We start from the raw sequence: 21,940 nt of genomic DNA, 5'->3' as shown, positions 1-21,940 counted from the left end.
CCTTTTCTTTCTTTGTTTCTTTTTTTTACCAGGGGTGCAGTAGGGGTGGAGGGGGAACCAGGATGGAAGAAATAACAGAAATAGTCCATTGCTCGGGTTGGTGTTGATTCTCCAACCTGCGTAGATGTTTTTAGCCTAATATTTGATGACATCCTGAGTCTGGGACCTCTATCTCTACTGGACAGAACATCTACACATGTCTCTTTTTCAGGAGCCCCCTGTTCCCATTCACACCTGGAAGCTGACCTGTACAACTGCTTACAACAGTCTGATCTGCTGGCCACTGAGCGACTCTACTGGAGAGGTTGGGGTGAGGGCCTTGCTCAAGGGCACCTCACTGCCTTTTCCCTGTCCCCACCCAGATTTATCCTGCTGGTCCCAGGGATTGAACCGTCAACCTTCCGGTCTCAAGCTCGCTTGTCTAACCATTGGGCCACCACTGCCATTCTTGCATCTTGTTTCCGCCTCCACCCCTGGTAACATTGTAACAAGGGTAAATTAACAAAGTTTTTGTAGGAATAGAAGGCACTAGATTAGCGGAATGACTGGCCATTTAGTCAGGCCTAGCTCTCCAGTTGGCATGGCCTCTCCTCTCTCTCTCCAGAGGGCTTTCATAGTTCACTTCCTTGGTTGATTCCAACTCTGCTCACGCGTCTTCCCTCAGTAGCTAAGGAATGGAGCTCTCCATGGTGCTGAACCTGTGTTGACTCATTTTGGCCACTAATTACCTAATTAAAAAATCCAGCTTCATTAGCTCACCTGCAAGGGTTGCTCTTTACACTTACTGAAAGATTTGTTGCAATCACACGTAAAATGTTACCCCAACCCTGTCATTTTGTAATTGTCAATTTTTCTCTTTAATAATAATAACAATATTGGTTAAAAAAGCAAACAACAACAACAACAATAACAACTACAACATCCACCCTACTGGGTCTGATAAAAGTTAATAAACAACCTATTTTGCACAAATAAACCGAGATTTATTAAACCGACCAACACAGATTAGTCGACAGTCGAATGTGCAGAGGTGCACCACTGCTGCCGGCGCGACGTAGCAGACAATGAATCGAACGCACGCTTCATGAAGGAGGTCCTAGGGGCGCCCAAGTAGGGCCTTGGCTTTGTGGTTGTAGAAAGAGAAGATGGCTCCCGTTCTGGAGAAACAGCTCCTGGGCGCAGCCGGGACAGGCGACAATAACAACGAAGACGAAGAAGGACAAAGCCTTTGGCAAGTTTGAGCTATTCTTTAACAACTCCGTTCCTGCCGAGAGCATTCACGAAAAGCTGCGAACGTTACCGTTGTGCTTTGTCACTGCCGCCCGGTTACTCCCCATCAAAACCCGGCCCGGCTAGCTGCTAGCAGTCGCTGCGAACTGAAGCAGTGCGGTCAGCCTGCTAGTGTCGTTAGCATATCAGCTAACGTCAGCTAACCGGACTGTCACTGACTACCGGTAGCTAACGTTACATTGTACAATGTCGACCAGCAGCTTAGTGAACGGGTGTATGACTGCTATTTGTATTAGGTAGCTAGTCGAAATGGAGATAGCCATCCATTCATAATAACGCCGGCTTTGGCACCCTTTTTATGCTAGGCTAGCTCTTGAGTTTTGTCCAGCATACAACCGGCTAACGGTAACGTCAACGATAACAAGCTCACGTAATGCAGTTATTGAGTTATTTGAGCTAAACATGTAGCATACATTTAGCTAGAATGTAACATTATACTATATAAGTTTCCACTAAGATGCCAGGTTTCATTGGATTCAGAAAACAATTGTTTCTAGGTTCCCTATATTATTTCCTGTTTTGTGTGTTGTCAACGTTTATAGACAACGTGCACTGACCCAGCTAAAAGATGGAATTTTCTTCTGTAACGTTAACGTTAACATGCTTTGTGTGTGTAACGTTAGCTGCCAAATTAACGTTACTGTCAAAACAGCAGTGACTGTTGGGGAAACACGGAGCTGTCAGTTTGCCACTTGACTGTCACACTAATAACGCCCTAAACGTCAGAGATTTCATTCTGCGGCCCGTTGCATAGTTAAATATAGACCACATGTTTTTTGTGTTTACCTGTTCCTACTGCTTCTTGGTTGATGTCTCGTTTGGACTCACCCTCTTCTTCAGTCCAGACTCTTCCCAAAAACCAACGTATTGTATGGACATCGTTGCCATACCAGCCGATTTTCCACCAGATTTGTATCGTTACAACGTCGATATATGCAAATTAACAATGTTTACCTTCAGTGCAGGCAACATGGGGGAAGGTACACATTGTTAATTTACACATTACGGCTGTTGCATACGGCTATATATTGCATAGTCTAAATCTAGCTTTATGCAGCTGGCCCCAGGTAAATATTGTAAGATCGACTGATTAAAGTAAGGGCCAGTCATAAGGTAAAGATGATGAGTTGATCTCATGTAGGGAGGCAGGACATAAGATGATTTTAACCACTGTGGTGATGTGTTTAACTCAATGAAATGAAGGCTTGGGCGTGTGTGGGTGTGCTACAACAATAAAAAGAAACCAAATTCATTCATGATTCCAAGGTTCTAGGCTAATGAAATCAAAACAATACAATCGGTAACTACTGAGTACTTACACATTTTTGTAAACAGAAACCAAACCAAACTGAATTGAAACAATACCATAACCAAACGTAATAATTTAGTAACTAATTTGTCTCTATTAGTCAGCATACCTTCATCAGTATTAAAGTAACAGAACAGAAAGGACTGCCACTGAATCTGGGACACACACTGGTCAACTGTCAGCAAACATTTGGTCAAGTCTTGAGGGATTTGTTCTGATCTGTTTGAAGCAGAGAAGCATGGTGCAGGGATTCTCAGGAGAATACAGGATGCTGTTATCCATGTTATCTATCTAGCTGTGTAACGTTATCAATGTGTCCATTTATGTAATACTTGGATATGTGGCTTGTTACTCTCTGCAGGTCCTCAATACTGAGTGAAGTTTCAACTCGTTCAAATTCAAAGTTGCCATCGGGGAAAAATATACTGGTATTTGGTAAGTATCATTTGAAGCCACAGTACAGAAAGTGCCTGCTGTTGAGACAAGAAAAACGAATGTGAGGCACTGCGACCTACCAAAGTATGTGATGAGAACATTTATTAACAGTTATTACACTTGAGATGAGATATAATGACTTGATTTGCCAGTGGTTGGTTTGATACCGGCTTGGCATATGTTTGATCATATCCAGGCTTTTAACCACCCTATGAACATGGTGCAAATTAGTATTACATACTACTACTATAATAACAATAACATTATTTTGCATTGAAGTTGATGCTTAAAATATCTTCCAGGTGAGGATGGATCAGGAAAGACGACGCTTATGGCAAAACTTCAAGGATCGGATCACAACAAAAAAGGGAGGGGGTTGGAGTATCTCTACTTAAATGTCCATGATGAGGACAGAGATGGTGAGTTTTAGCTGCCGATAGCTCTTTTGTTAGCTTAGTGCTACATTAGCCTTTAGAAAACAATGGCGTTTTGAAGCAACGAAGGATTTCCCTTGTGTTATTATTATCCTTTCCTTTTCCTTTGCAGACCTTACTCGCTGTAACGTGTGGATCCTGGATGGGGACCTATACCACAAAGGCCTGCTGAAGTTCCCCGTGTCGGCTCAGTCACTCGCTGACAGTCTAGCTGTATTTGTTGCGGATATGTCGCGGCCTTGGACCATCATGGAGTCGCTACAGAAGTGGGCCAGTGTGCTACGTGACCATGTGGACAAGCTGAAGATCCCTCCTGAGGACATCAGAGAGATGGACCAGAAGAGTAAGCGATGGTTGATTTGATTGGCATGAGACTCACAGTGCGATTGGTGTAGAAATGAAATTTCTCAATCCTAACCTAGTCAATCTTAAAAGAAAGTGTACACTGGCAGTTTATGCAGGCATTTTATTTTGAAAATTCAGCATTTTAGTTCACAGTACAATCAAAGAACTTGGATCGATAAGAACCGAAGGCTAATAGGTTGTTCCATTGCAACATCAGCACGCAGCAAATCCGCTATTATTCCCTGAAGGAGACTACCTCTGATTGGCTGTCGTGGTTCTTCTGCTGTTGTCCCATTGGCGCAACCAGCGTTTTTTTCTTTCAGGCCAAAATGGAGGCAGCGCTGTTGTTAAAAAAGTACCCGAACTTTGTCTCTTACCTTCAATACTCTTTGGTAGAATAATTGTAGTTGGTCTCTGCTGGACCCAGCCAGCCATTCAGAACCCACGGGCCACCTATTTTATAGGTCTGGTGTGAAGCTGTTTATAGTTTATTTACTTGCCAGCTCATCCCTTCAAGTGAGCAGTTGGCTACATTATAATGAGCATTGTAATAAATCAAACTGAATCTACGGGTCTGTGTTCTAGGCAAACACAGCTGATGTCAATTCAAACAATTCTTTAGTTTCTTAAAAGGCAGCTCATCTCTTAAGATTGTAACGAGGTGATGATCTGTGGAGGAATTGTGTGCGCAGAGAAATATGTATGGAATTATGACGACACCACAAAAGCATACCATTTATTTGGAGAGCTGAAGAAAGGGATAGGAGCACACGCCTCTTTTAAAGTATTTAGAAGAAGAGCCCGGAGCATCCCACGCCCCACGGTGTCGGCAGGAGGAGGATTATGACATCATCAAAGCTGGACTCTTTTGCCGAGTGGCTGCTCATAGAAAAGGAAAGGAAGCGTGGTCACTGCATAGCGTGGAAGCCAAAGCGAGAAGCGCGTAACGTTACACATCGTCACGAATGGTTCCAGGTCATCATCATCATCAGCTGATGCTCAGCTGTGTGTTGTGACTGCAGGCGTGTTCTTGCAGATCAATGGCTGTGATGCACTCAGGCGCCGCCCTCCTGGTAATTTTAGAAATGATCTCTGTCTCTCTGTCTGGCTTATGAACTGCTGTTTTGTGCTCAGAAAGAGGATTGCTTTTAGTTGGAGTTTTGCCTGCAGGAATTTAGAAAAGGCTTGTCTGTCTCTAGAGGGTGTTTGCTAGTTTCTACTGCCGCTCTTGCTTTAGTCGGAAAAGACTCATCACAGAAAAATCTCGTTGTTTAATGAGAGGGAATGTGTTGGTTTGATCAGGTCTGTTAGAAATATTCAGCTTTGTTAGAAGTGGTCGTACCTCTGTGACCTACTACATCGCTACTGGCTAACGTGCGATGAGAGTGATGATGACGAGGGCACGTTGTAGATTGCAAAGCCTGTAAGTGGCGAGAATGAACCTGTTTTGAATGTGTCTACATTTAAAAAATGCCTTCATTGTATTTTACCGTTGAATTAGTGGCCATAGTCGAGCATGACGTAAAATACTGACATTGATTTGGCCTATTGCGTTGAAAAGAAAGATGGTGTGGATGGAAAATGTAACCTCTGAGTGGACGAAGAATGTTTTACTACTTAGGCCTTTACTTGATTTGGACAGATGTTGGCCAGATCTTCTAGGGCTCCTCCTAACTCCTGCTTTCACCTCTGTAGCCCAACTTGTTTTGACCCCACCCATGATGATGTGGTCACTGGTCCGCTTTTCAGTTTAGCTGAGGCATTTCATCCATCCAGTGAGAGAGAGAGGCTCTTCCTTCCAGCATGTCAGTTATGATGTCATCAGTGTGAGACCAAGCCAAAGTGTGTGTGTGTGTGTGAGAGAGAGAGAGAGAGGGAGACAGAGATAGAGCGAGACACACAGACATGGGCAGAGAGAGAGAGAGAGAGGCTGAGTGAGAACTATGTGAGTGGCTTTTGTCCAGGCCGGTGTTGCAGGGTTCTTGCATCATGTTCCCTCCCCTCTGACAGGAGCGTCAGGGAGAAGGACGGGATGTAAACTGAGTTGGTCCGACTCTGAATTCAGTCTGTGGGCTGGACCTTCTGGCTGTGCTGTTGTAACTGGAGCAGGCTGTCGGTTTTCCTCAAGTCAAATTACAGGATCCAGCTATTTGCTGGGTCACACATTGAAATGAATATTTTGTTCACTTTGTAACTAGCTAAAAGTTCCTATAGCAGCAGCCATAGAAAATCTGTCTATTGGCCATGCTAGACCTGTGGACGTAAATTAGTCGCCAATTTAAGGCTGATCATCAGTGTTGGATTTGTGTTGCGATCTTCACGTCCAGTCTGTTTATTTGACAATCAGTTCCTTTTCAAAATTAGGCCTCACTCAAGCAACTACAAAGGCTAGCGTTTTAGTTAGCACCTACTTTTGCTAGCAACAGTGTCTTCTGTTGATAATATGGCTACAGTGTTCTTGAGATTTGATTTGGAATACATTGAGCTAACTTTGCTCAGCAAGCACTGGGCATGTGCAGCAAGCACTAATAAATCTAACAAGGTAAAAGTTGCAAACAAAGATTTGAGCAGGATATACTGTATGTGAACACGGCAACAGTCATATATAATGTCCGTCTGACTCTTGACACAAAAATTGAAATAACAGACCTATGCTTTTGTCATTTGTCTTTGAGCTACAGTTCCAGTCAGGGTATTCACTGTACGAGAAGTGATTATTTAGTAATGTTCCACCTGACCCCACCTTTGTTTGTGGAACAGATATAGGCTGTAAGTGGGCAAAGTCACTCTCTCTGTTCCTCTGCCTCCATGTTGCTAACACAAGTTAGCTTGCCACTGCAGCAATGATAGAATGCTAATGTTTTGCTGTCTATGAAGTATTGCAACTCAACACTGTGACATATAGCTTGTTACTGTCCTACTGAAATTCATATCTAAATGAAAAAGAACGTTGAGAGTGAGACTGTCTGTCAGCACTTGTTTAGTCACTGTTTTTCCCCGTTTTTTAAAGAATAGTTTTTGATTCAACGTTATTAATTTTGCATGAAATAGCCTTGAAATGTGGAATGTTTCCACAGTCCTGTCCAGTATCAGACACTTTGATTTAAAACCTCTTCTCAGACTGTTCAACTGTGTTATGTGTGTTATAGTAATGTACATTATATAAGCAGCACCACGGGTCGGATTCGAACCCGGGTCGGCCACGCGAAGCACTAAGCCTTAGTGGTACGTGCTCCTCTGCCCAAGTTTGTACACTCCATCTTAGCGTTGGCTGTCGTTCAGAACCACTGGGTTTATGTAATCCTGAATCCAAGTGGGATTCCCTGTATAAACTGCTTACACTGGTTCACTCCCTATAAAGGAATCCCCACGTTGCAGAGTGCAGGAGGTGGCTCCCTCGTGTAGCACAGAGGCTAAAACCGGAAAGTCAATCCGGCTTTGTGGGCCGTCCCAGATGCATTGTGGGCCGTCCCAGATGCATTCCCGAGGCTCCTGAGGAAATAGGCCATAACTTCCTGTGTCTAAAAATCTCTCCACCTCGCACACAGCAGCGGATCTGTAAGAGCCTGCACAGCTGGGGCAGCACAACAGATCTGATCTGTACAGATCTGATCTGGAAATGCCTGCACAGCTGGGGCAGCACAACAGATCTGATCTGTACAGATCTGATCTGTAAGAGCCTGCACAGCTGGGGCAGCACAACAGATCTGATCTGTACAGATCTGATCTATAAACGCCCGCACAGCTGGGGCAGCACAACAGATATGATCTGTACAGATCTGATCTGTAAAAGCCTGCACAGCTGGGGCAGCACAACAGATCTGATCTGTAAATGCCTGCACAGCTGGGGCAGCACAACAGGAACATGTAGAAGAACATATTTCCCTTTTATGCAAGTGGCGCCGGTGAGATCTGATTGGCCATAATTTGATCAAGAGCGGCCAATATTGGGGGGAAAACCGCATTTAGACAGGAAGATATATAATTGTTAAGAAAATACGCATATAAATTCACTCACAAAGCAAACGTATATTTTTTATTTTGCTTGGTGTGCAGATGATGACACTTGGAACATAATTGATCAGTATTTTAAATGGGGCTCTTGTGTCTTTGTAAACTAATGAATGGTGTGGTCCCCTTTCTGTCTCTCCCCCCTGTCTGTCTCTCCCCCCTGTCTGTCCACTAGTGGTGAAGGCGTTCCAAGAGTACGCAGAACCGGAGGACGCGACCCCGTCCTCTCCACAGAGGCGGGCCCCGACAGCAGGAGAAGACGAGGCTGTGGTGCTGCCACTCGGCGAGAACACACTCACACACAACCTGGGCATTCCAGTGCTAATAGTTTGCACAAAGGTAAGCGTTTCCTACGACGGCCTACATGAGAGAGAGAGGGGGAGTGGCTTTTCTCTTATTACAGCCTATGAGGGAGAGGGGGAGTGGCTTTTCTCTTATTACAGCCTATGAGAGAGAGGGGGAGTGGCTTTTCTCCTTACAACCCAAGTACTGTATCTCATCTAGCCTACCAGAGGTTTATCAAATCAATGTCATATGTAGACTGTCCAATTCCCATTCAGCCATGGTCTTCTGTGTTGTCTTTCTGTTTAATCTCTCTCTTGTCTCTCTGCTCTCTCTCTCTCCTCTCTCTCTTTCTCTTTCTCGTTCCTCTCTCTCTCTCTCTCTTTCTCTCTCTCCATCATCCCCCACCCCCACTATCTAGAGATGAAACACTTATCAAACAGATCCATAATGATGGATTCTCCTCCACTGCTTTCTGATCCAGACCCTGCAGACCTCACCTTGTGCGTGACTGACAAATGCTAACAGATCTGCAGGTCATGAAAACAGGAGCTCTTTAGTCTCCTGTTGGACTCTCTCTCTCTCTCTCTCTCTTCTCTCTCTCTCTCTCTGCTGAGTAGTAAAAATAATAATAATAGTAATAATAATAATAATAATAATAGCCATACAGGGTTTATTATTTTGTCTTGTAGCACTTGTGAACAAAGTTCAATCTGCACTGACTGGAGGATCTCTTCGGTTGCCACTGTTTAGAGAGTAGATATGAATTCCCTAGAAGACAACGCAGCAGGAGTATTTATATTTGATGAGTGCATCCTGCATATTTCACCAGGCCCTGCTGTCTTGACATGGCCATGGTTCATTTGAGGAAGTGGCTACTTGGCACTCCCTGAGTCATCCTAAGCTGCCGTGTGCATGTTGTCAACCCGCTCCCTCTTGTGCTCACCGTGGGGAATTGCAGACGTGCGAGAGACAGGGCGGGGTCCCGTTGCCTGAGTTTTACTGCTCCGTCTTTCCTTTTGGCAATAAAAGAAAGGGGTAGGGCAAGCGGAGAGGGACAATAAAGATGTTTTTTTTCTTTTTGACAAGACTGAAGGGAGAAGCGGAGGAAGTAGATGAGTTATTTGGGCTCAGATGGAAAGGATGAGGAGGCAGAGAGCAATGTGGCCTTGAGATGTTGCTATTCTTATAGAGAGGCAAAGTGACCGCCTACTTCCTGCTTCAGCACTGTAACCAGAGGTTTTTATCCGCCATTTATTTTCCCATAGACATTTCGTAAAATGCTTATAAAAATTGTTGTACCGTCAAACCAAACGGTTCCGCTATATTTAGAATCGGGAGAGACCATAGAACATTTCACTGGGACCAAAACTAAAAAAACTACATCGAAAAAATATTTTCTTTTAATCCGATTTTTTTTTAAACGTTTTGGTCCGAGTGAAATGTTATGCGGTCTCTCCTGTTTCTAAATATATCTGTACCGTTTGGTTTGAACAAGTACAACTATTTTTATAAGCGTTTTACGAAACGTCTATGGGAAAATAAATGGCGGATGAAAATCTCTGGTACAGTGCTGAAGCAGGAAGTAGGCGGTCACTTTGGCTCTCTATTCTTATTCATACCACCCACTAGAGGGAGGCCTGAGTTGACATGTCATCTGTAATGACTAATGTACCTCTCTCCCTTTTCCCCCCTCCAGTGTGACACAGTGGGCGTTTTAGAGAAGGAGCATGACTACAGGGAGGAGCACTTCGATTTCATCCAGTCCCACATCAGGACATTCTGCTTACAGTGTATCCTTCTTCTAACATACCCATTTGATTATATTGGTATCAAAGTCTTAGCCTATCACTAAGCCCTTCTGTTGGAAGCAAACCAAAAATACCTCTCCGATGTCTGCTTATTGTACAAATGAAATACCTCTTGGTGGAACACGCATTATATACTTTCCTGGAGCACCACATCCCTTAGAGCCGGGGCCCTGTTGCTCCAGCTGTTGCTGCCTTAACCCAGACCAAACAGATGGAGCTGGCTTGATCTACACCTCGGTGAAAGAGGAGAAGAACCTGGATCTGCTTTACAAATATATAGTGCATAAAATGTATGACTTCCAGTTCACCACACCTGCCTTAGTGGTGGAGAAGGATGCAGTGTTCATGTAAGTGAAGGATGGATGGATGGATGGATAGGGCTGGGTATTGGTTCAAATTTCAAGAATCGATTCGATTCCGATTCACAAGGTTCTGAATTGATTAATCCCGATTCGTTTCCGATTCGATTAATTTCAATATCGATTTGGTTAGTGATACTAAAATGTGTTTTTTGAGCTGTTACACATATATTTACTCACCAGGTGGTGACAAAGGGTAAATAACAGCCATTTCATCTGTCAATAAAGACACTTTCACAATTATGCACAGTGATTTGATTTCAGCCTATATAATTTCTAAAAGTAGATATTAATGATCAAACATTTCCATTCATGTAGCCTACAGTATTTATGTTTTTGTTTCAACTACGGTACAAACATAAACGTCAACTTGAAACTATGTTTCAACTACCACACACAGCCTATAATATTATAGCCTGTGTTTATTTTAAAAAAAAATGGGGGGGGGGGGGGGGCGTTTGGAATAAAAAAAAAATCGATCTCTGGACATATGAATCGATATCAAAGGATTAAAATAAAAAACGATTACAAATCGGAGAATCCATTTCTTTTTAACCCAGCCCTATGGATGGATAGATGGATAGATAGATTCTGCACTCCTCTTGCTACTGTGACATTTTGAATTCCCCCCCTGCACTTCATAACTAGTAGGACTTGTGTGTGTTCCTCCCTCTCAGTCCGTCTGGATGGGATAACGAGAAGAAAATTGGGATTTTGCACGAAAACTTTACAACAGTCCGACCTGAGGATCCATATGAAGATTTCATCATACGACCTCCAATAAGGAAGGTGAGGGGTGTGGCCGAGAAAAATGCCGACGCGATGTGTTGATGGAAATGGCACGGTGCCATCAAATAAATGACCACATACAGTTTACTTTACCGTATCACCACATTACCCTCTCACTCCTTGTCTTCTCCCTGATGGCTGACTGTCTTCCCTCGATGCTCCTCTGTGCAGCTTGTTCATGACAAAGAGATCCATGCAGAAGATGAGCAGGTATTCCTGATGAAGCAACAGGTATGTGTCATGTTGTTCTACAGTATGTCATGCTCCTCACTTCTAATAATACTACTACAACACCACCAGCACTGATGAGGACCCAGGGTTTCTCATGATACCAAAATGAGGCGATCAGCTCTGCCAATTAACTTGGAAGAAGGTTGTTTATTTCACCCCTTTTTGTTTGTTTGCAAGATATCTCCAAAAGGTTTCAATCGATTTTGCTGAAATTTGGAGATAGCCCTCGACCCAGTTTATTCCATTTTTGTGGCGTTGGACAATTGTCGTTCTCCAGCCATAACTCTTACTGCAGTTACTGTGTTGGTGGTAAAGTCCAACTTCTGGGAGTTGCAAGTCCCAGATTTCATTGAAATGAAAGATTGCAAGTCGTCGTTAACGTAGCGACGGTCCTAATAGCAGGCCCTTACACTATGGCCTGATTATGCTATAGCCACGGGTCTCTTACCATTACAGCCTGCTTCTATATTTCCCATAATGTAGGTTTTGCTTTCAAATGCTGATGAGAGCACTTTTAGCTTGCATATGTTATGCAGCTTATTCTAACCTGAAATTGATAAAAAAAAAATATATATATATATATATATATATATATATATATATATAAATGTCTGTGAGTATCCTTCAAATTCAAATATAATCCTATTTTCTTTTCTTTTTTTAATGTAATTTTATTCAGTCATTATACATAACAAAATCACAGTATAAACAAAGTCAACAACCAGAGACTGAACAGGCTCAGGCAGAAGCAAAATGCTTATATTATGCCTGACCTAATTTCTAATCAATTAAGCTCTCCTCCAAAATGAAAGAAAAAACAACAGAAAAGTAATTTACAACACAGAAAAAAAGTTAAACAGCATCAGAAAATTCATTCACACTTATAACGCTCAAAAATAGCTTCAGATTTTTTTGAAAACCAAAAGCGAATTACACATCTTCAAATGTGTAATTCAAATATGTGCATCATTCCAAACGTTCACCCCAACAGTAAAACACATCTCCTTTTAATCTCTTTTTTAGCTTTTTGCACATTAAACTTGCACACACATCTTAGATCATACTTGCTGTCCCGTATTGAAAATAACTTTTGCATTTCATTTGTTTGTTTATAGTTGAGTTTAGAGTATCCAGGTGGGCCAAATGTATTCAAACTGAATCACTCCATTCACATTGCTGTGTAACTTTCCCTCCTCTACAGTCATTGCTAGCTAAGCAACCAGCCACGCCAACAAGAGGAGCAACAGTAAGTGTCTTAAACATCCCTCAAACGGAGACTCTTTTTGATGGATGTTCTCTATGGCGTGCCGCCGCCGCCATTTTGTCTTGAGCCCACTGTCCCTCTGCTTCCTGTGTCCAGGAGTCTCCAGGGAGGACGGCCTCGGGGTCCCCCAGGTCTTCGAGTCGCACCGGCCAAGCCAACGTGGCCAGTGGCTCGCCGATGACTGCTGTCAAAAAGCCTGACCCTAACATGAAGGGTAGGTAGGAGCTTGAGCACTGCTCTAAGGGCCTGTGTCCATCTAGCGTCTTTTTCTGACGGTTAAACGCTGGAACTACGCTGGGGAACACTGATCACAGCACACAATATACAAGGAAGCAGTCTGAAAGTAACGTTAGCTCAGTGTGGTAGCTAGCTTGATAGCTGACCGCTAACATTAGCTAACAACACACATACAGTGATTTAGCTCAACACTCACCAGAAATATTAAGTGTCTAGCCAATCTGCTCCCACAATTGAGCCTTTCTGTCTCTGTTGCGATAGTTTCTCCAGTTGCCAGCAAAGGAGCACACCAGCGTCTTTCTGAAAAGTAAAAATATTTTCAGCTGGAAGCGCTGGGAGTCGGGCGCACAAAAACGCCGGAGCGCTCTGAAAATAGACGCTGGGCGCGCTGCTGCACACTTTCTCTAGACGTCCGTGTGCGCCCGCATACGCTCGCTCCTGATTGGAAACGACTGAAAATAGACGCCGGAGCTGATGAAAAGACGCTAGGTCGACACAGGCCCTAACTCTGCCTAGCGTGTTTTCTACTGTGCTGTGCTTTGACTGCTTCACTTCGACATCCTCTTTGAATGGCAACGTTTCGGGAAACACCTTGTAGATGAGAGCAGTGTAGGAAATTAAAAAAATATTTTGGGGGCAACTTTTCCCCCCACCGTCTAAAAACTGGGGGCATTTACAAAATGTTGGGGGCACTTCGAAAAATATTGTGTGATTGTGTGAGTGTGTTCTTCATCATCGTCTTCTGGCAACCAGCTAAGTGGGGTGCTGAGTCTGTGTCAGAGATGGACATTTTAATTAATTGAATGAAAATAAAATTCTCAAAATATTGAGGCAAGTTTTGCCCCTGGATCATGGTTTTTAGGGGCATTTTTCTGAGTTGTTGCCACCTTTTCCAATGTGCCTGCGTTGGACTGCTGCAACACCGCCCCCTAGAGGTAGCTATTCAAATAATTCCCATAACAATGGCTTCCTGCGCGCCTCCTGGGCCGGCCTTGTCTGGGCAGAAATATTGACATTTTCTCCGTCATTAAGTACAGCAGGGGGGCGCTGGTGCATTCCAGCGTCAATAGAAATTGTTTCAGCAGATTTCACGGAGGCCCGTTAACCCTCAGCTAACCCTTTATTGCCCCCTGGTGGGCTTGTGATGCCGTCAGGAGAGACATAACTGGATAACTCGGAAGGAAAATCTTTGCAGCCAGTTGAGCCAAACCAGAACGAAAAAAAGAAAACACTCTTTGCTACACTGCATTATGTTGTATGGAAACAATGTAACATATCACGAGCAGATTAGCTTCTCAACTTTATTGTTGTGACATCAAAGTCCACTGAACTGAAATTATTTATGGGTTGAACATTTCTCAGAGGCTCATATTATCAAAGAATGGCCGTAAACACAATGAGCAGTAGCTATTGGACATTTTGAGATTTTCTTAACATGAGCAGTGCACCCCCGAGCTCACCGAATGTCCTGCCAGGACTATTGCACCACCACTCGACCACCACAGGGGTCAGACTTTCTGAAGCTTTCAACATTATGATTGCACCTTATTTTTGAGGGAAGCGTTCCATGCTGCTAATATGAAATAGATGAAACACTACAGTACCAACTGCTCATCATAACAGTTATGATGATCTGTTCATGCTCAGCTTGTGCGCTCAGTAGTCTACAAGGGTACAAACTACATCAACGTGTCGTGTGTGTGTGTGTCGATTCAGTTGAGTTTGTGCCGTCATTTGAAAGGAATGTGCATTATTAAGAGCATAGCAAGATAGCATCAAAGCCACAATAGGCTAATGTCGGTGTCTTATCGGTCAGTTGGGTGCAGAACTGTCTGATTCCAGGGGAAAGCGGGTCTGTAAACGAGTCCAAATTCATCTGTACGACCTTTAAATGTATTGTTGAATATACTGTGTATTCGTTAAGACACGAGGACTGTCTCTCTGCCAACGAGGGAGTGCTGGCTAACTTCTTACTGTCTCTCCTGCAGGGGCAGCCGCCAACGAGGGAGTGCTGGCTAACTTCTTCAACAGTCTGCTGAGTAAAAAGACTGGATCTCCGGGGAGCCCGGGAGCCGGAGCTGTTGGGAGCGGAGTGCAAGGGTCCGCCAAGAAAACAGGTACAGCCGCTGACCCCGAACGCTCTGTGGAAATAACTTCCTTCCTATTTCTCAACCCCTCTTCTTTGAAAGTTAGCGGTTGCCCTCTCTCATCAACACTTCTAAAAGCTTCTCGTTAGTTCTGCCCATCCAGTGTTTCCTCTAGAAAAACTTTCAGGCCTGGAGGGATTTCAAAACGTAACCCCCGACCGCAACGGTGGGGGCCCTCGCTGGCGACGCTAAACTTTGAGCTAAAACCCGTTCGCGTCTATGTTCGCAATGGCATCCCAAGTATCAGCATGCTATTATGGGATGCGATGCGAACGGTTGTATTATGGGATGTGCGTACGACGCACGTTGACACATTTTGGAACAGCGCCGCACGCTGGCACGATGTTCCTAAAAGCAAAATGCTTATTCTTTTGAATGATTTGGCATCTTCTATTACTGTCAACACCAGTATTGTTGTATTGTAATAATATACCATAAAGGTTTATTGACATTCTGAGAGAGCAGGAAAAAAAAATGCATTTCCTCTTCTGGCCTGGCGGGGGTGTCGTTGGCCTGGCGGGCCCGCCAGGCCTTTAGAATGGTAGGGGAAACACTGCCCGTCCTATCATCTAGATATCTGTGTCAGGGCCTGAAGAGTTAGAAACAGGGCGCCTGTTGTTGATAATGGCCCGTGGAACATGCTGTTGTCTGGAGGTTTATCTCTACAGCCTGACAGAGAGAAAGTAATAATGGAGGAGTTATCCTCTTTGACCCCCTGTGACCTTCTGACATCTGGAGTTGCTGGTTGACAGGCCTGTATGCACCGAACCTCCATGTTCAATCATGTGTCATGTGACTACAGAGATGCCCCCCCCCCTACCATAAAACTAATCTCACCCCACACGTCACCTCTCCCTGCTCTCTTGCTCCGCCGTGCCACTTTAACTGATTTATGCACCTGGTGTTCTTCAAACCTCTTTCTTGAGTAACCTCAGCTGTTTTGCACATTAGCAAGACGTATTTCAGCTCCAAGCAGCAGCAGCACACGGTTTGTTGAACTCTGCCGTGTCCGTCGTTTTGGGTTGGAAAAGAGCTGAGTGTACGCAATGAACGGGCGAGGGAAACACTGGCGTTAACGCGTCTCTTTTGTCTGCGCTCCACTGACATGTCTTTTTGTGCTCTCCGGCCCTGGAGCCATGTTAACCTCTCTGTTAAACCCCATCTGAAAGGAGAATGCACGAATAACATGTTCTCTTTGTCTTCTGATTGGTTTTGCATGTGCGCTAACCGCGGCGGCGTGCTGCCGCCAATCTCGAGCATGGGACCCACCACGCCATTCCAACCCCCCCCATCCCTCCACCACGCGCTGGCCGTCGCACTGTTATTTATGGACACGCACACACAGAAGCTACAGGAGATTACTTTCTGTCTTTTTTGTCTCCCGTCTCTTTTTTCCAAGGGCAGAAGCCGGGTTTGACTGATGTCCAGGCCGAGCTGGACAGGATGACGCGCAAACCGGACTCCATGGTTTCAGCTAACGACATACCACCGCCGTCAGAGAACGAAGCGTGAAGGCAACAAACAAAAAAAAAACTGCTGCGTTGTACACTGCGTTAATACTCTGGAACAAAAATACACAACAAACACATGTACATGATGAGCATAAAAACCGTTAAATTGACCAAATTCCCAATGTCTATATCAGTCGGCAGCGCACACACACACGGTTGGCTTCGCCAAAAAAGAGTTTCGGATGCTATCGGATATTTTTGGTGTTTTGGTGAGATGGGACGAGAAGATGGTGGAGGTGTTTTATGAGATGTTGATGGCTTGGCTTTGTTTCTGTCCTCTCTTCCACTGTAAAACGTTATTTTGCGAGGGACATCAGTTGGAGGCAAAGTGCGCACACACTCCTGGGAGCCAGCCAGCCAAATGCCCTGGGGCCTGCAGGCCCCCCACTCGCTGGGGTCAAACCCCCTCTACTGGTGAGCTTAAAGAGCGGAAATATACTGCTCCTGTGGCCTCTGGTTCAGCTAATCTCATGGAAGGAAATTGGTTGTGATTGGAAAGATATTTAAACTCTAAATATATTCATTGAGGAAAATAATTAAAATACTTGCAAGAATATGTAGTATGTAAAAAAAATGTTGGATTATGATACTGTTGTATACTATTTATACAAAAGTTGCTCCTCTTGATTTTATTTGTCTCTGCACTTCTCTGGTTTTAAGAAACATCTAGCTATATCGCATAACATGTTAAAATGCCACTGACGTCATGACACTAATATGACAAATCTAGATAGCTCTTAGCATACCATACCGTCTGCGCTACACTATGTGGGCCCTAGTCATCTTGAAGGATTCTGTAAATATAAATACAAAAATTACTATTCAAGTCTAGGTTTGATTTTGTACAAAATAATGCAATTCCTCTATCCAAAATTGTGAGGCGAAGTTCTTTGAGTAAACTAAGACTGGTTGGGATTTGACAGGCATAGAGTTTGCAACAGAAGCGTTCTTTTGGCTCCAGGTGTCTACAGGTGACCTTCATTATGAAGGTGTCTGTGTGTATGTTTGGGGAGGGGGTTGGGCAGCATCTTTCCTACTATAACTCCCAAGTGCCTCGCACAGTTCGCTGTTTGTGTGTCGCTAGCTGTTTACACAGTTAGCTGTGTCACAGTTCGCCGTTTGTGTGTCGTTAGCTGTTTACACAGTTAGCTGTGTCACAGTTAGCCGTTTGTGTCGGCGTCGAGGTGCCTGTCTACACAAGAGGAAATGCACTGTAGCACCATCGCTTCAAGGTGTTTTTCTCCATTTCTTGTCGTCCAAATAATTTATTTTGTTTTACATTTTTCTTTTTGTACAACAAGCCTGTGGTCTGTAATCTTTCAGAAATCCGATTTCTGTGGCCTCGTCGACAATGTCAGTAGAGCAATAGAGCGAATGCCTTCATATGAAGTGTAAAGGCTGCTGATATTGAGAAGAAACCACACGTTAACAGCGTTCGGGTCCACTAAACGAACACTTCTTTGCGGCCAAAACACAGAAAATGATTTGCTACGGTCTGAACAAATAAATGAGTTACTCATATCCTCCAATGTTTGACAGCACTGACCTTTTTTCAGGAATGCAAACTACTGGTAGTTTAGGTGACAGCAGTGTTGGGGGGTTACTGTAATCACATTACTTTTGTCGGCAACGAGTAGTGTAAGGCACAACTGTCCCAAAGTGCAGTAATCACATTACAGTTACTAATCAAACACTTAACTCGTTACTTGCGTACTAGCAAGAGTATAGAGAGAAAATATCTCAGTTTTAATAGCAGATCCTGTGCCCCATCAGACGGGTCACTTAACTGCACACCAGAATCACCCATGGTGCCAACATTTCAACTTTGTATTAGCATGCAGAACAGCACTATTAGTCGACACATACAGTAACTTTGCAGATAACTAACATCATGCACATAGAACAATAAATCATTTTAACCTCAAAAACACATTGACAAAAAAATCTACAAACAAAACACACTACCCCAGGGCATGCTGGGAACTCCGTCCACTTGTCTTTCCTCTTCCACAGGTGAAATTTCACAGAAAGTTTTGAAAAAGCGTAACTTTTTACAATTAAATCAGGCTAAAAAGTGTTGGATAGAAATACTATTTATTTTTAACACATGCAATTCTGGAATATTTGAATATTGGACTAAATTAAATGAAATGTAAACCATAAGAGAAACCCACATACAGCGATGGGGTCTATAAATACCCCTTGCAAATACAACGTGTTATAGTGAAGTGGGTGCAGTGAGGCTATGCTCCTTAATAATTGGATTGCAATCTGCTAAAAAACGCGCAGCAGCAGTAGCACCCGCCTTGCCGTCTTCTACAACAACTTTTGAGGGGTGGAGATACGCACATTACTTCGAATTAGTTGCGCGGAAGGACAAGAATGTGACACTGCAAACTTTGCCCTGGACAGGAGAAGCTAGCTACCGCTGTGAACACGACATCAAACCTCTCAAAGCATCTGCAGTGGAAACATGCTAACACAAAGCTGGTTGCAGAGCCAAGCTGAGTCGCCCGCCTCGACCCCAAGCAAGCAGCAAAAGCTTGCTTTTCACCAGGTAACATCAAAACCAGAGATGGACAGGCTTGTTGCCTCCTCCTACATGATAGAGGAAATGTTGCCAGTTTCAACAGTTTCCTCTTTAACTGATCCTGCTTCTCCGACGCACCTGACGTACACGGTTGTGCAAAGATTTCCTCTCTTTGATCCAGTTTCAACAGTAGAATGAAATCGCCATTTTTCAGAAACATATTGAGCAAAATACAGATGGCAGGGAACGTACAGCCACCATCAGACAGGAAAAGTTTTGCAACCTACCTTATTGCGATAGAGATTTGTGCTAATATATGGGCATATATGTAAGGTTTAATGTTGTATTGTTAACTGGCAAATTACATGACAATGCATCTCAGGCGATGTTACGGAGTAACGCAAAAGTAATGTAACGAATTACTTTCTCCAGGGAGTAATCAAGTAAAGTAAGGCATTACTTTTTTTGAAAGTAATGAATGTGTAATGTGTAATACATTACTTTTTTGAGTAACGGACCCCAACTCTGGTTGACAGTCACCTTTTTACCTTTTTCATCCCAAAACAGGACACTTGAGTGAAGGATTTCTGAGTGGTTTTGCGTCTGCCCTGGCGTCTGTCACCTTTTCCACTCTACCATGAGTTTGCATCCCTGCTTTTTAGCTGCAAATGTACTGTACTTGGCATGTCAGTTAAAACATTCCCAATTTCTACATGATGTAGCTGTAGAAACGCATCCCTGTAGGAAACACATTTGTCCAGTCAAATCTTTTTGTTTGTGGTCTTTTCAGTGCCCATTTAAAAATGTTGTCTTTTGCCTTCGATGTACAGTTAAAAATGTGTCACTCTGGGCACCCTGCCTTTATACAGGATTGCTCTTGTTTGATTAATCAGCCTTTGTGTCCTTAAAGGGGTTGCTTAATTGTTTTTTTTATGTTCATTTTTAATTATGATGACAATTATATTACTGTACCATATCAAATTATCTGTAATGTTATTTATGGTTTCATGACACACTTACCATAGTCTAATCAAAGTCAATTACGTGTTAGGTTATTCGCAAATCTAAATGGCCCAACTTAATCCTATGGATATAGCAGCTCGGCAACTTTCACAGATTGAATGGCAAACATGACGAGAGCAGTTATGTTGTTGTTAAAAACACAATAGCAAAAAAAGAAAACTGGAGTCAATTGGAACATGCAACCAAAGATGCAAATTGTCAGTATTTTCTGCTTGTGTAGATGGTAGTCACCCATATGATTAGTAGGCGGCCATTTTTCTCCTGTCCTTGTATGGAGAAAGCATTCCAAACGTTAGGCCCATCTGTGAACTCGCCTGCACCCCATATATCTTACCAACACATGAAGTTAGATATTTAAGTCAAATGGTAAAAATGTCGTACTTAAGCATATCTGGTGTTTTCAGGTGTCAAAGGAAAGGCCTGGGGTTGTATTTTGGCAGAGTTGATTCTCTGATGACAATGCAAGTAGGCTTTCACTCCCCCCCTCAGTTCCCCCCCCCCCCATTATTTTTGCTCTGTAAGGGAATAACCATAGAACACGCTGGTATGCAGAGTCTACTTTCATTTTGCATGATATATATATAATTTGTTGTCAAAAAAGAAAATAATGCTACAATGTTTCTGGATTTTCTTTTCGATCAAAATGAAGCTCTTATGGTTTATTGTGATTGGGGCGTGGATGTGCACCGGAGGAGATCTGTTTGCTGAAGCAGATGAAGCACAATAAGAACAGCCAGGAGCCGGACGGGTCCGCCACAAAGTTGAAATAAGCACTTTCCCTTGGACACTTGTATCGACTTCCTGTTGCTACAGTTGAAGATACAGAATGCATTTGTATTCATGCCTTTGCCTTTTTAAACATTTAGTAATAAACTGCTCTTAGAAGTTGACCGACACATTAAAATTGCATTATTTATCTGCATTTGCTGCTTAAGTAACGGAAGGTCCCCACTCCCCCGGTGGTTAACTGTTGAGAATCAACTGTAATAATAACCCTGCTCTCCTGGTAATAGTGTGACTTTCATATGACCTTCTGGAAATCATTGTCATCACACCTTTTGCTCGGGATGATGTTTGGGATGTCTTCTGGTCAATCTCCAGATAAACCAAATAAATGCCGGTTGTTTTTCAGGCTTGTCCTTTCTGCCTATGTAAATGTCCCTTTGTTATGTGTTGTTTACTTCCTCTTCCTCCTGTTGGTCACATGGTTTTGCCCAGATACAGTTTTGCTAATAGAATATTGTAATGTCAAGTTAGCTCTTTAACCTGACCTACTACACTGATTTGACCTTGATATGAAACATGACCACACTCATTAAAATCAGCATTTCTGCTAAGTGGAATGAAGTGCTCTCATGCTGCTTGGTTTCAAATTTGCACCTGCTCTTTGTGAAGATTGCATATTGCTCCCAAGATTGATTAACAAACTAAATGTAATTTTTTACCCAAACTTATGTTGAAAGTGACAGCCTCTTTACATCTGAAGGGAATTGCCTTCCATCTCTATTGGGCATCTATATAGGAGACTATAAGCTGAACTGCTTCCAGCCCTTTTGATTCAGGATATCAATACATTGTATTAAGCACATGGCTGGCTGCATATGTGTCCTAAACAAATTCACAAACTTGATTGTATGACTAACACATTCTGTAGCCTATAAGCTGCCATGTGGAATCTAGCTTCTTTTGCCGACAAAGATGAGGAAAATGTCCGACCTGGCTTCAATAAAACTTAAGAATCCTGACTTTGGTTGACTTTGACCTCTGTTTGAAATTCCGATTCATGTTTTGATTGCCTCAAGCCTGTCATATCTGAACATTTGTTTATTGCTTGTATCCTTCTCCTTTGAACACTTGTTTATTGCGTTTAAATCCATCCAAGATGGTACAATCCAGAACTGTGAGCTTCTGAACCTTTGCATTTCAGCCAGT

At 43.2% G+C, this 21,940-nt stretch overlaps 1 protein-coding gene across 2 annotated transcripts; it reads left to right on the top strand.

The window, feature by feature from the left end:
* Positions 1-1,137: 1,137 nt before the first annotated feature.
* On the top strand, positions 1,138-21,701 carry dync1li2 (dynein, cytoplasmic 1, light intermediate chain 2). Of its 2 annotated transcripts, none has more exons than XM_083662407.1 (13): positions 1,138-1,231; positions 2,961-3,034; positions 3,337-3,453; positions 3,581-3,811; positions 8,000-8,163; positions 9,806-9,899; positions 10,129-10,264; positions 10,954-11,065; positions 11,237-11,296; positions 12,498-12,542; positions 12,657-12,774; positions 14,786-14,914; positions 16,349-21,701. In XM_083662407.1, the coding sequence occupies exons 1-13, from the start codon at positions 1,146-1,148 to the stop codon at positions 16,363-16,365; spliced, it is 1,383 nt and encodes a 460-aa protein (XP_083518533.1). In that variant the 5' UTR covers positions 1,138-1,145; the 3' UTR covers positions 16,366-21,701. The 2 variants fall into 2 exon arrangements, with proteins under 2 accessions (XP_083518533.1, XP_083518532.1); XM_083662406.1 differs by having other exon boundaries at positions 16,344-21,701.
* Positions 21,702-21,940: the final 239 nt, after the last annotated feature.

The sequence above is a fragment of the Poromitra crassiceps genome (assembly GCF_964638095.1).
Source record: "Poromitra crassiceps genome assembly, chromosome: 28".
Taxonomy (NCBI): Eukaryota; Metazoa; Chordata; class Actinopteri; order Beryciformes; family Melamphaidae; genus Poromitra; species Poromitra crassiceps.
The sequence above is the reverse complement of the archived record's forward strand: the minus strand, read 5'-3'. Positions and strand labels throughout refer to the sequence as shown.

Bases quoted from the DNA above. Each gene is read 5' to 3' on its own strand.
- dync1li2 (XM_083662406.1), top strand. From the start codon at position 1,146: ATGGCTCCCGTTCTGGAGAAACAGCTCCTGGGCGCAGCCGGGACAGGC. The intron at 8,164-9,805 runs GTAAGCGTTTCC...TCCCCCCTCCAG, and splicing joins TGCTAATAGTTTGCACAAAG to TGTGACACAGTGGGCGTTTT. The intron at 14,915-16,343 runs GTACAGCCGCTG...CTTTTTTCCAAG, and splicing joins AGGGTCCGCCAAGAAAACAG to GGCAGAAGCCGGGTTTGACT.